At 38.9% G+C, this 11,226-nt stretch overlaps 1 protein-coding gene across 2 annotated transcripts; it reads left to right on the top strand.

Moving 5' to 3' along the window:
- Nucleotides 1-108: 108 nt before the first annotated feature.
- Nucleotides 109-10,056, top strand: LOC144630026 (IST1 homolog). 2 transcript variants are annotated; one of them, XM_078488302.1, is made up of 10 exons: nucleotides 109-155; nucleotides 261-335; nucleotides 575-651; nucleotides 1,323-1,426; nucleotides 2,410-2,497; nucleotides 3,317-3,400; nucleotides 3,987-4,100; nucleotides 5,148-5,342; nucleotides 5,935-6,058; nucleotides 9,532-10,056. In XM_078488302.1, the coding sequence occupies exons 1-10, from the start codon at nucleotides 152-154 to the stop codon at nucleotides 9,720-9,722; spliced, it is 1,056 nt and encodes a 351-aa protein (XP_078344428.1). In that variant the 5' UTR covers nucleotides 109-151; the 3' UTR covers nucleotides 9,723-10,056. The 2 variants fall into 2 exon arrangements, with proteins under 2 accessions (XP_078344428.1, XP_078344429.1); XM_078488303.1 differs by lacking the exon at nucleotides 109-155 and having other exon boundaries at nucleotides 180-335.
- Nucleotides 10,057-11,226: the final 1,170 nt, after the last annotated feature.

Here is an 11,226-nt window from a genome sequence, read left to right as displayed (position 1 = left end):
CAGTGAAAGCTTGGCCTCGATATGGAGTGCCGAAATTTTACTTTGTAGGATGGGGAAAGTACATCGTCCCCAAAGATCTGGGTACGAGCGGTCAACTTCTAAAAACAGAAACATTACGTATTGAACATGGCGGATTGAACATCATTTCAAAATGGGTTGGTATATTTAGCTCTGATCTGAGGTCATACTTCGCAGTTTCATCGATTTGGAGACAGCTAACAGTTCTTTTGACTTTCCTTTCTCAAACATGCTTGGTTCAGGGTTTAACAAGCAGAAACTGAAGGTGAATTTGAAGTTGGCCATCAACAGGCTCAAACTATTGGAGAAAAAGAAGAGTGAGTTTTGTTTCTTATTTCTTTGCATTTCGTCATTGTTGCTCTCTCTGTATTAAACGCAGTATCTTTACCTGGCGTTCAAAAGAATTTTCTGTGGATATAACGTAGTATTTTACAAAACGTAACCTTAAATCGCCCGTTGTTTTGAAGGAGATTTCATGAATTCAGTCTCCAGCTAATAAGTCTCAAGATTTGAACGCGAAGTGATAACTAATTTTGCTGCTCTTTACATATAACAGCGGAGTTAGCGCAGAAGGCAAGAAGAGAAATTGCTGACTACATAAATAATGGCAAAGAAGAAAGAGCAAGAATTAGAGTGAGTAAACTAGTATTTGGTGTAAATTTAATTTTCCTTTGCCTGAGGAATACCGGTATTTTTTTTTTTTTTAATTTATGTTCGAGAACTGTCTGGATTTGAGTAGTTATTTTATTGTGAGATTGTGCACAACTGCATAAGAAATAGTTCTTCTGTCAAATCATCGTCTATGTTCATCACAAGTGTTTCTACGTGTGTTGTATATAAGATACTTAGCTTTGCATAATAAATGATGGCTTTTAATTTACATGACAGTCCAAGTTGTAAAGTTAATAATAACAAGCTCTATCTCAGTCCAAACTCATTTCTTGTCTTGTTTAAAAGACACTGGAGGCTCGACCCAAGCAACTTCATGCAGATCAATATCGTAGCTCTTTAATTACAGAACTTTCTGTGTGAAATGACTGGCTTGGATTGGTCAGTGAGCTACGAACAAATCGTCGACAATACAGAGATCTCCATAGATCAGAATTTTTGGTCATTGTGAAATTTTAGGGGTTGAATTTCAGACATGACAAGACTCTCCTATCTTGACTTAAATCCTCGACCCTGAGGAAGAAATAAGTCAAAGACGTAGGAAAAATGATAAGAGCCTGTTTGCCAGGATCCAAAATATCTTACTGTGTGTGTGCTTGTTGATTATTATTATTTTTTAACTGCATTTTCAAAAGGTTGAACACATCATTCGAGAAGACTACTTAGTTGAAGCTATGGAGATGCTAGAACTGTATTGTGATCTACTGTTGGCCAGATTTGGTTTGATCGAGACTCAGCAGTGAGTAAAATGCTCAACACTTTCAGTTTCTTATTAACCTTATTTTAAATAAGAAATAACTTATTGTTAGACTACTTACTGATAATTTACCATTCCTTAAATTTTGGTAGTTAAAGTCTGCGTTCGAGCCTAGTGGCCCATCAAACCATTGTTTGTCCCAGTTTCCCCCTGGATGGGATGCTAGTCCATTGCAGGGGAGCCCCAGCAGTTAAATTCGCCAGTTCCCATTATTATTATTCGTACACGCGGGTGTAGAGAGGCACTAAGAGAGTAAGTGTCTTACCCAAGAACAGAACATAATGACCCTGGCCAGGGCTTGAACCCAAATTGCTCGACCAAGAGTCCAGTACACTAACCATAATTTTATTTAATTGTGTTTTTGTATAAGTACTTAGAAAAATTAATGGAACTGATATTAAATTGTTGTTTCAGAAAATAACAACAGCTGTTACCCCTCTCACAGAACTCTCCTCCACACCCCTCTGGAAACTCCGGTTTAGCATTGAGCTTGAGCCCCCATCCTCCCATCCACCTTGAAGTTTCCATTGACCTTTCTTGGGTTGGGTATGAGAGAGAGGTGATAGGGCATTTACCCTAGCCTTCTAGTCTACCCTTATCTGTGTTGTAACAAGGTCTAGCTTCTGTCCACACAAGACCCATCTTTCTTGAATTCATCTACTACAGCTGTACATGTACTGTAGCCCACTGTCTTGGAAATTCTGAGATTTAAATGAAGGATGGTAGCCTGTAGCCTGTAGCCTGTAGCCTGTTAGTAGCAGCTAGTGCTGCAGGAGGTCAAGTTGGTTCAAATCTTGCCAGGATCCATGGTGCAGGGAGGGGGGAGGGGGGGGAGGACAATACTCATGCCTACATGTTCATGGCAACTTTACATAACAGATTTGTCCATCCAGCAGATTTATCCAATTTATTTCATAAAACAAGTTGTACAGGGTTAATTTTAATTAAATTGTTTGCTATGGTAGATATTGTGATGAAGGAATGGTTGAGGCAGTAACAACTTTAATGTGGTCTGCACCACGTCTGCAATCAGATGTGCAAGAGCTACGAGTGGTAAGGATCTCTTTAGACACTTTTTCCCCTTCAGTTGATCAGCTTGGAATGGAGACCACCATTACACTTTTTTTTTGAGCCAAGTGGCTCATCAGGCCAGAGCTTAATATCCGGGTTTGTGTAGCATACACTGTACAAGTCATGTATAACAGCTAGAAGTATTTCTACTCTTGCCTGGATGCTATGCTAGTCCATCTCAGAGTTACCCCCAGCAGTAAATTTACCAGTACCCATTTATACACCTGGGTGGAGAGAAGCACTATGAGATCTAGAGTTAAGTGTTTTGCCTAACAACAGGATGCAGTGCACTGGCCAGGTCTCGAACCTTGACCACTCAATCTGGAGTCCGATGCGCTAACTATTAGGCCTCCCAACCTCCATTCTTTAGGCATGTATTTTAGTGCTAACAGTGCCCCAAAGTCGCCTCTTGGCAAGTTCCTTTGAATTTGTAAAATGGTCATACATACCACTGAAAGTCATGCAAAGCCGAACCACGTAGTCTGACCTAATGGCAGTACATTACAGCTGTATTATACAATACAACAGTGCTTAAACCTGACCAACTACAGAAGAAACCAAGAAACCAAGACTGTCAAGTTATCCAGCTCCCTTAATGACCTCCCTCCCTTTTTCCAATTCCATAAAATTTATATTGATCAGTCAATACTTGTTCTATACAGCGATTGCTAACACTTTTATATTTATTAAATGTCAATTTTCGCAAAATAGTATAATTTTTTGTATTGTAAACTGGTTGGGTTAAAAGGGAATTTCTGGTATTTACTCACGTTGGTCCATGTGTGTTGTTTTTTTAAACAGATTTCTGATCAGCTTGGATTGAAGTATGGCAAAAAGTTTGCTCATGAAGCTAGCATCAATTCCAATGAAACAGTGAATAAACGAGTAAGCTCGTTAATTTCAAGTTGTTGAACATTTGTTATTAATTAAATTAAATTTTGATTTTTTTTTCTTACAGTAAATAGGGTATTACCCCCCTCCCTATTTTAGGCTTCCTTGTTACATTAATAAATAAACATTGCTGGAAGTTGTAAAACCAATCACTGGAGATACATGACTTTTGTATTTTGACAGCTGGAGTTACTGAGCAGTAGTTTTTAACTGAGTGTTGTAAAATAAAAATCCAACACCTAAATGTTATCACTTTGGCCAATCACAAAGACACAGACAATCCAGTGAACAAATAATGTGTAACCAGCATATAACCACTATATAATGGGTAAATCGTCCCACATATGAACCTAGTAAATAGCCGTGAGTCTCCCGTAGCTCAGTGGTTAGAGCACCCAACCAGTATCTGGGAGGCCATGGGTTCGAGTATCGTCTACATGTAGGACTCAAATTTTTTCCTTGTCCCATGCTCGTGACAAATAAACATTTTCATCTTTATCAGTTCTTAATAAAATTTATTAAATATTATTTTTACTTATGCATTGTGTATATAATAAAATAGGTTTTCCTTTGTTTATAGCTCATCCTTAAACTTAGTCCTCAACCTCCACCAAAAACATTAGTGGAAAATTATTTAATAGAGATTGCTCGTAGCCATGGTGTAGCTTTTGAGCCTGATCCATCTGTGATGGGGGTAGGTATTACATCTGTTGTATGTGCATTATTATGAACATTCTCTTGATCCAGTGCTACATGTAACTCTTATGGCGATAGACAAAATTACCAGTAATACTGAACATTAAGCCATCACCCCGGGGCAGTAACAAGCAAGAGGCAAGGCAAGGACTTGCCTCTTGCAAGACTTACCTCGTCTAGATTTACACCAAAAAACAAAATGTTTATTTAGGAAAATAGTCCACAGTTGAAGATTGACTTTTTAAATAGAAGAAATAAAATAAAAAAAATGTAAAAATGCTGAAAATGGTTCACACCATCGGCGATCACCGATCTTGCCTCGTCTCAGCCAAAAGTCTGGTTACAGACCTGCACACAATGTTAGCCCCCTGCTACAGTGGCTGGGGGCTAGGGAAGGATCATGTTTACTGGTATATTTGAAAAAGATCCTGTTGGTAAGAGATTTGTTACTTAACTGAAAAAGTTTATTATGGAAGTAAGCAGAACGGATAAAAAAAAACAGCATACTGACCCTGGACCCAAATGGGTGTTTTGGTTGGAAAAGAATTCCATATTGCTGTTTAACAAACTAATATAAAGCAGAAGAGGGTTTCAAGCAAGTCCAGTTTGTTTTTTCACTTTTTTAAGCCTGGTTCAATACTAAGAAAATATTTGGCTGACATTGGAGCAATCTGATTGGCTGATTTTAGTTACAGCTCAGCCATGCATACTTTCGCACATGAAGTGAAGAGTCCTTCGTGAGCAAAGACTGAAACTAAACACACAGTTGGACTCAATAGATGCGAAAGTATTTATTTATCAAATTAAATACAGTAAGCACTGACACTTTGAATGCTTATGACCGTGAAACACTTACATGTAATAATATTCTAATACTCTGCCACCTTTCTTTGTATTAACACTCCAAACTTCAGCCATTATCTTTCTGCGTGATAATGGAGTTAAGATGACTTGGAAGTGTCATAGTTTAATTTTGCTTATTTTCATAGCCAACTGTATTTTGTAACATTCTCTTATTAAGATGAATTCATTGTCTTGATATTAGGATCTTCAGTTGCCAGATGATGATATGAAGCGACGGCCACCAGATGACAATAACTCTGGAGGAGGAGGAGGCGGAGGAGGAGGAGGTCCAGGTCGTATTGGGTTTGAAGGATACGGGGCAGGCTTTGATGGGCCTGGTATTCCAGCAATGACAGGAGGCAGTATGGGATATGCGGCATATCCTCCACCAGCACATGTAAGTCAGTTTATGTGTTGAGTAACAAGGCCCTGCTAGGGTAATTCCAACAAGCGACATAGCCCAAAAAGTAGCGACAGCACATACATGTAAAATGAAATCGCAACAGAAGACAAAACGTCGGGGCAAAAATTCTGACAGCGACATCAAGGTAGAGAATTAGGGGACAAAGAATAGCCTATTGGTATATTGTTACATTTTAATTTTAAGACCAAGAATGGTCAAGAATGAGGCTGAAGTTATTATTGGTTGCTGTGCTATAAAAACGCAAGATTCCAACGATCCCCCTACCCCCTACCTGCTCAATGGAAAAACTTAATTCTGACATTAGATTAGCAATTTTCTGTTCAATTTCTGACAGCGACATTAAGTGTGATAAAACAGCAACACAGTATGTTTTTAAATTCAGAAAAGTGACACCCCCCCTGAAATGGCTTCAGTAACTGTAAATTTACAAAATGTTACAATTACAAATACTGTTAAAGCTCTATTAAGCAAAAAAACGATGTGTACATCTGTGGACTGATGTACAATTTAAGTTGTATATCAGGAATGAGTTAGCGAAACCAATTTTTCTCTTTTTATGCAACAGGGAAATGCCCCACCCTACCCAACAGGACCACCAGAAGCACCACCAAGCTACCCACCAGAGAAGAAGTTACCCCCCTACCCAGGAGGGCCTCTTAATAGCCACAATGTCGGGCCTCCACCACCAGGTAAATGTTTGTAGTCTATTTCCCCTCCATCCCTCCAAGTTTATTTTTTTCCTTAGTGGCCATTTTGCCACCGACTGCTCAAGTTTGGTCGCCAGTGAAAAATTTTGGTCGCTAAATCCCCACACTCTCAATCCTTCTTCTGAATTTTAGTCGCCAGGCTGGTGACTTCAATTCCAATTTAGTCGCCAGTTCCAAAATTTTAGTCGCCATGGCGACTAAAATGGTCTTAACTTGGAGGGTTGCCCTCCCTATGAGCACATTAGCTGAGCCTAAGGCGGATGTCTGCGTTACATGTAGGTCATGTGGCCCACGTTGCAAGAGCTAATTTGGTTTCTGTCGCATTAAGCAACTGGGAATTTCTCCCTGGATGGAATGCTAGTACATTGCAGGGTTACCCCCTGAATTAAATTTGCTGGTACCCATTTATACACCAAGTTAGAGAGAGGCAAATCAGTCTGCAAAAGTTATTAAAAGTGTTTTTCCCAAGATCACAATCCAGTGACTGCAGCCAAGGCTCATACCTGGGCCAGTTAAACCATTAACCATTAATTTAAGGTTGGCACACACTAGGGGACTAGTCGCAGAGGACCAGTCCCCTAGTGTGTACTTATATTTTGCAACAAAATTCTAGTCCCAGGGACCACAGTTTTAGTCCTTGCGATAAGTCCCACGAATTGAGCTGGTTTGATTTTTGGGACTAGTCCCAGGGACCAAAAGTCCCACAAATTGGTCAATTTTCTGTGTAGTACACACTAAGGGACAAGTCGGACCGGTGGCCATTCCCTGCAACTTGTCCCCTCGTGTGTGCCTCTGAGCCTCTCAAGGTCAAGAACCACATACAGTGGAACCTCGATTTAACGAACCTCTATATAACGAAGTCCTCGGTTTAACGAACGATTTTCTGCAGCCCGTCCAAGGTTATAGTAAAATGTATGGAGCAGGACCTCGATATAACGAAATCCTCGTTATAACAAACACAATCCAGAGACCCAAACGTAAAATGTACCTCGATATGACGAAAAAATGTCAACACGCGACAAAAGATGAATGAGGAACAGACCAACAAAGATGAAAATATTTCTTTAATCCTGTAACAAGAGAACAAGTTCAAGTACATATGCTCATATCTATGTGCATATATTAGACATTATAAATGTTATTTTCAGAAATCGTCAATATCCGAAAATGCTGGGTTCGTAGTGCAGCGTAAAACTGTCAAAAATTGATTAACTATCAAGGCTGCTGCCTAACGGGCGCCCGGTCGCCAGGGGCGCCTAAGTTACGAGTGCGGGCGACTGAATTTTTGTTCAAGGAGCCCGCATGGGCGCCTAAACATTGATCTTCCACTCCCATCCTTTGACTTCAATTTCCTTGTAACCTTGTTTCATTGGCATAAAAAATCCCATTTAAAACAAAAAACTGCTTCATTTTAAAACGGAAACGCTAAAATTGTTCGCATTTAGCGTATCAAGTACGTAACGTGTCTTTGCAAAATTTAGCAACTTCGAAAACCATTCGCTTTCAAGTGTTTAGGACTGGGCCTAACTTCCAAATATGGAATAATGGTATTATGTTCTGGTTTACGTTTCGTTTGCTTCGTTGACGTTTTGGAGAAGTTTCAAAGTGAATCCAAGTGAATCTGAAGTAAATTTTAAGGATACAAAAGTAAATCAATCTGTTTGCTACTGCAGTCATGAATCAGGTCTGAAATAATTTTAATCTGCAAACGCTTGATACAAAAACCTTTCCGACAGGCTTAAACTTACGTAAAACAACGTGCCAAATATCGTGATGTGTACACAAACTTACGTGGCGTGTTTTACATGTAATTCAGCTTAATCTATGAAGCATTGAACGCTTAACTTTAGAATGAACATAAAGTGTATGCCTCTTTCTTTTCATGTGACATTTCACATCTGCTGCCGCTTTTTTGTGGACTAAGGTTGTTATTTTCAACGAACTGTTTTATGTTTTCGCGTTTATAATGAGGAGCATTCTCGGGCATTGATCCGTAACTAGCAAATTTTTGTGCTGGAAACCTCAGTGCTTTTTGCCTGCTCAGATGTTCAGTTTGAATAAAACAAATTGCTTTTGCTACTACATTAATTTTATAAACAACTTATTTGATGAGTAAAGTAATTTGAAGTGTTTTCACAATTTAATGTTTCTGTTCTATTTTTGTCAACTGGTTATCATGTAACAAAGATAAGATCATAACTTAATTAAAGTGTTTACACAGGTGTTTTTGACTTCTTATTACCTTTTCTAAACCTAGGAAAAATTGACCTGCTTAATTATTGCTTCTTTTTTAACCTTGATTACTAAAACATTAATTGAACTGGATTTTCCTGCTTCATGTTCATTGATTTTCTACATGAAAAAACTAATGAAAGTACATGAAATGCACTCAGACTGGCACTGGCTTAACAAATGAATTAACACTTCATGCTTTCAACTAAATGCATGTCAGTTTTCATTGTTGGTTTATTTCTCCCAGCCCAGCTAGTGATTTAACCCACAGAGGGGAGAGATAATATATATTGCTGATATTGATGACTTATCCAACTTCTTTCCTCTGGGTCTCTTAGGTTGCTGCAGAGTAAAAAGCAGTTTTATGGGGAGGCTCTGCCCCAGAGTACCCTTACCCTTTCATATACCATTTCTGCAACCTCATTTCCAGGATCTCATGAACGAGGTTGCCATTTTTGGTATGTGAAAGCGACCCTTACCCTTTTAGAAACCATATACCCCCTCATGAAGATGGCGCCCCTTTCACATACCAACAAAAGGAATACTACATCTTTTTTTCTTATTTTTCACTTGAATAATAACACTTTAAAATACTTAAATGACTTGATCATTTGGTGGGTCTGTTCAAGCATTATGAAGGGTTCTTTTAATACTTTAAAACCAGTTTTCCCTCCCCTTTTGTATAGTCCAACTCATGAAATCCCCACCCTTTTATATACCTGGAGCCTGAAAAAGGTATCCCTGTTGGGTGGAGCCTCCCCATATAGTCCACTATAGGGAGTACCCCTAGGGGACATTCGGGTATATTATAGCAATAATGTTGGGGGAAGGTTCAATCCCTGGGCCCCTCTCCTAGGCCACATAGTCGACCACATATTTGCCTAAGTAACCCCCCCCCCCAGATTTGTCTTCGGCAACTTAAGCTGGGCTTCTAAAATAATGGCTTGGGCTCCTAAATTTTGAAGTTAGGAGCCCGAAGGGCTCCTAAAAAATTTTCTTAGGCAGCAGCCTTGACTATACCTCGATATAACGAACATTTTCGTTGTTTTTCCGCAAATTCGTTATATCGAGGTTTTCGATATAACGAACCCTCGATATAACGAACAAATTTCCCCAGTCCCTTGGCACTTCGTTAAATCGAGGTTCCACTGTAGTAGTTCTTTTTACCATGTTTAATTTAAGGCGTATTATTTTTATATGATCATGGCTTTGCTTTTTTTCAGCTCCCCACCAGCCCCCTCCCCCCAGTGCACCACGCCCTTCATCAGGGCCCAGTTTTCCAGATCTTCCTGCTGTACCTACAGATCTACCCAATTTGCCTGACAGTGTACCAGGGGCGAACAGTGCCGGTGGTGAAGATGTAGATTTTGATGACCTTACAAGAAGATTTGAGGATCTAAAAAAGAAGAAGTAGTCTTGTTGCACAGTAGAGATTCACAATGAATATATACTCAAAGTTTTTTAAGTAAATTTTGTTAGCTACTTCTCAATCAGCTTTTTCTACAGCATGTTCCCTTTGCTGATCTCACAGTCAGTAGGCAGTTCCTTCCCAAATTTTAAACTATTGAACACCAAGTTACACTAGTGATCAAACTCTGATTTCTCCTCATAGTGTCAGTTCATTATCAGCATACAGGTCATGAGAATATAGCAAGTGATCATGAAAGGCAAATTACAAACTTTTATATCTGAGCAAAATCGACCAAGTATTTACTTAAGTAAGTCAGGGCTTGAAATTCACTTTTAAGTTCCCTTGAAAAGGTTTGCTAGTAGGATTTTTCTTGAGTGACTCTTTCCGCTCACAAAACAAGTAAAGACATGCGTTCTAGCAATTTATCGTCGAGAAATGTTTACTTGTAAATGTTTGCTTCTCATAAAGTCCAAAAAAACACCTGCATTTTGAGAATTTCAAGCCCTGTTAGATACGTCACGCAGACCAGTAAGGTCGGGGTATTTGTATGCGCACTGGGCTAAAAGCCTTAACAGTAGAATTGTAACTGTGACTTTGGAGACTGTTCGTGACATACCGGTATTTTTTTAGTGATGTCAAGGAAAACAGTGTAGTAATCATGTAAATTCCAACTAAAGGTGGCGAACCTCCCATCATTCAACTTAAAGGAGCAACATTACGGCATTTAAGGTGATTTTTCTGCTTAGTTTCAAATTGAAGGAAACCTCTAAGTAATAGTTTTCCAATGTACAAAAGCACCAACGGAGAAATAAAGACCCAAAAATAAACAAGGATGGTTTTTTTGACTGACGAAGATTATGACGGATTTCGAGCCACAAACTTGAAAAACTTTTCCAATTTTTTCAAGATCCGTTGTTCGTGACGAAGCTTCTTTAAAACAAGAAAAAACAAATATTGTTTTGATTTAAGATTGAGGAGGTATAATAGGCTTTGCTTTTTTCTCTATATTTCCCTCTTGTGTACTTTCAATGTAATAATCTGTATATGCTGTTTTTTTTATTATATCAATACGAATTCAGAAATAAAGGAACTGGTGACCATGCTATAAAGCTGTCTTTGCATAGTAAGCCTTTTTTAAAACTCATAATTCAAAGAATTCATTGAGAAATATGAGGAGAATTTTTGCCATGACATAAAACACGAACTCGAATATTGGGAGCATGAGACAAAGAGAGATCTCGGTCACTCACTCTTCCCTTTCATCCAAAAATGCCCACGCCATAACGAATACAATGTCTCGACCTTGTACTCGGGCACTTACAGCAAGGCGCCCAAAAGTGTGACCACTTTTAATTTATTCACATTCTTTCGTGCAGATTTAATCCAATCAAAAGCCGTGGATAGCTTGCAGTTGACTTCTGATTGGATTAAATCTGCACGAAAGAATGTGAATAAATTAAACGTGGTCACACTTTTGGGCGCCTTGCTGTAATGGTACTTGGGTAAT

Source organism: Oculina patagonica, chromosome 11 (genome assembly GCF_052425735.1).
Source record: "Oculina patagonica isolate OP01 chromosome 11, crgOcupat, whole genome shotgun sequence".
NCBI classification, from domain to species: Eukaryota; Metazoa; Cnidaria; class Anthozoa; order Scleractinia; family Oculinidae; genus Oculina; species Oculina patagonica.
This window is presented reverse-complemented; position numbering and strand designations above follow the sequence as displayed.

Bases quoted from the DNA above. Each gene is read 5' to 3' on its own strand.
- LOC144630026 (XM_078488303.1), top strand. From the start codon at position 248: ATGCTTGGTTCAGGGTTTAACAAGCAGAAACTGAAGGTGAATTTGAAG. The intron at 336-574 runs GTGAGTTTTGTT...TACATATAACAG, and splicing joins ACTATTGGAGAAAAAGAAGA to CGGAGTTAGCGCAGAAGGCA. The intron at 652-1,322 runs GTGAGTAAACTA...CATTTTCAAAAG, and splicing joins AAGAAAGAGCAAGAATTAGA to GTTGAACACATCATTCGAGA.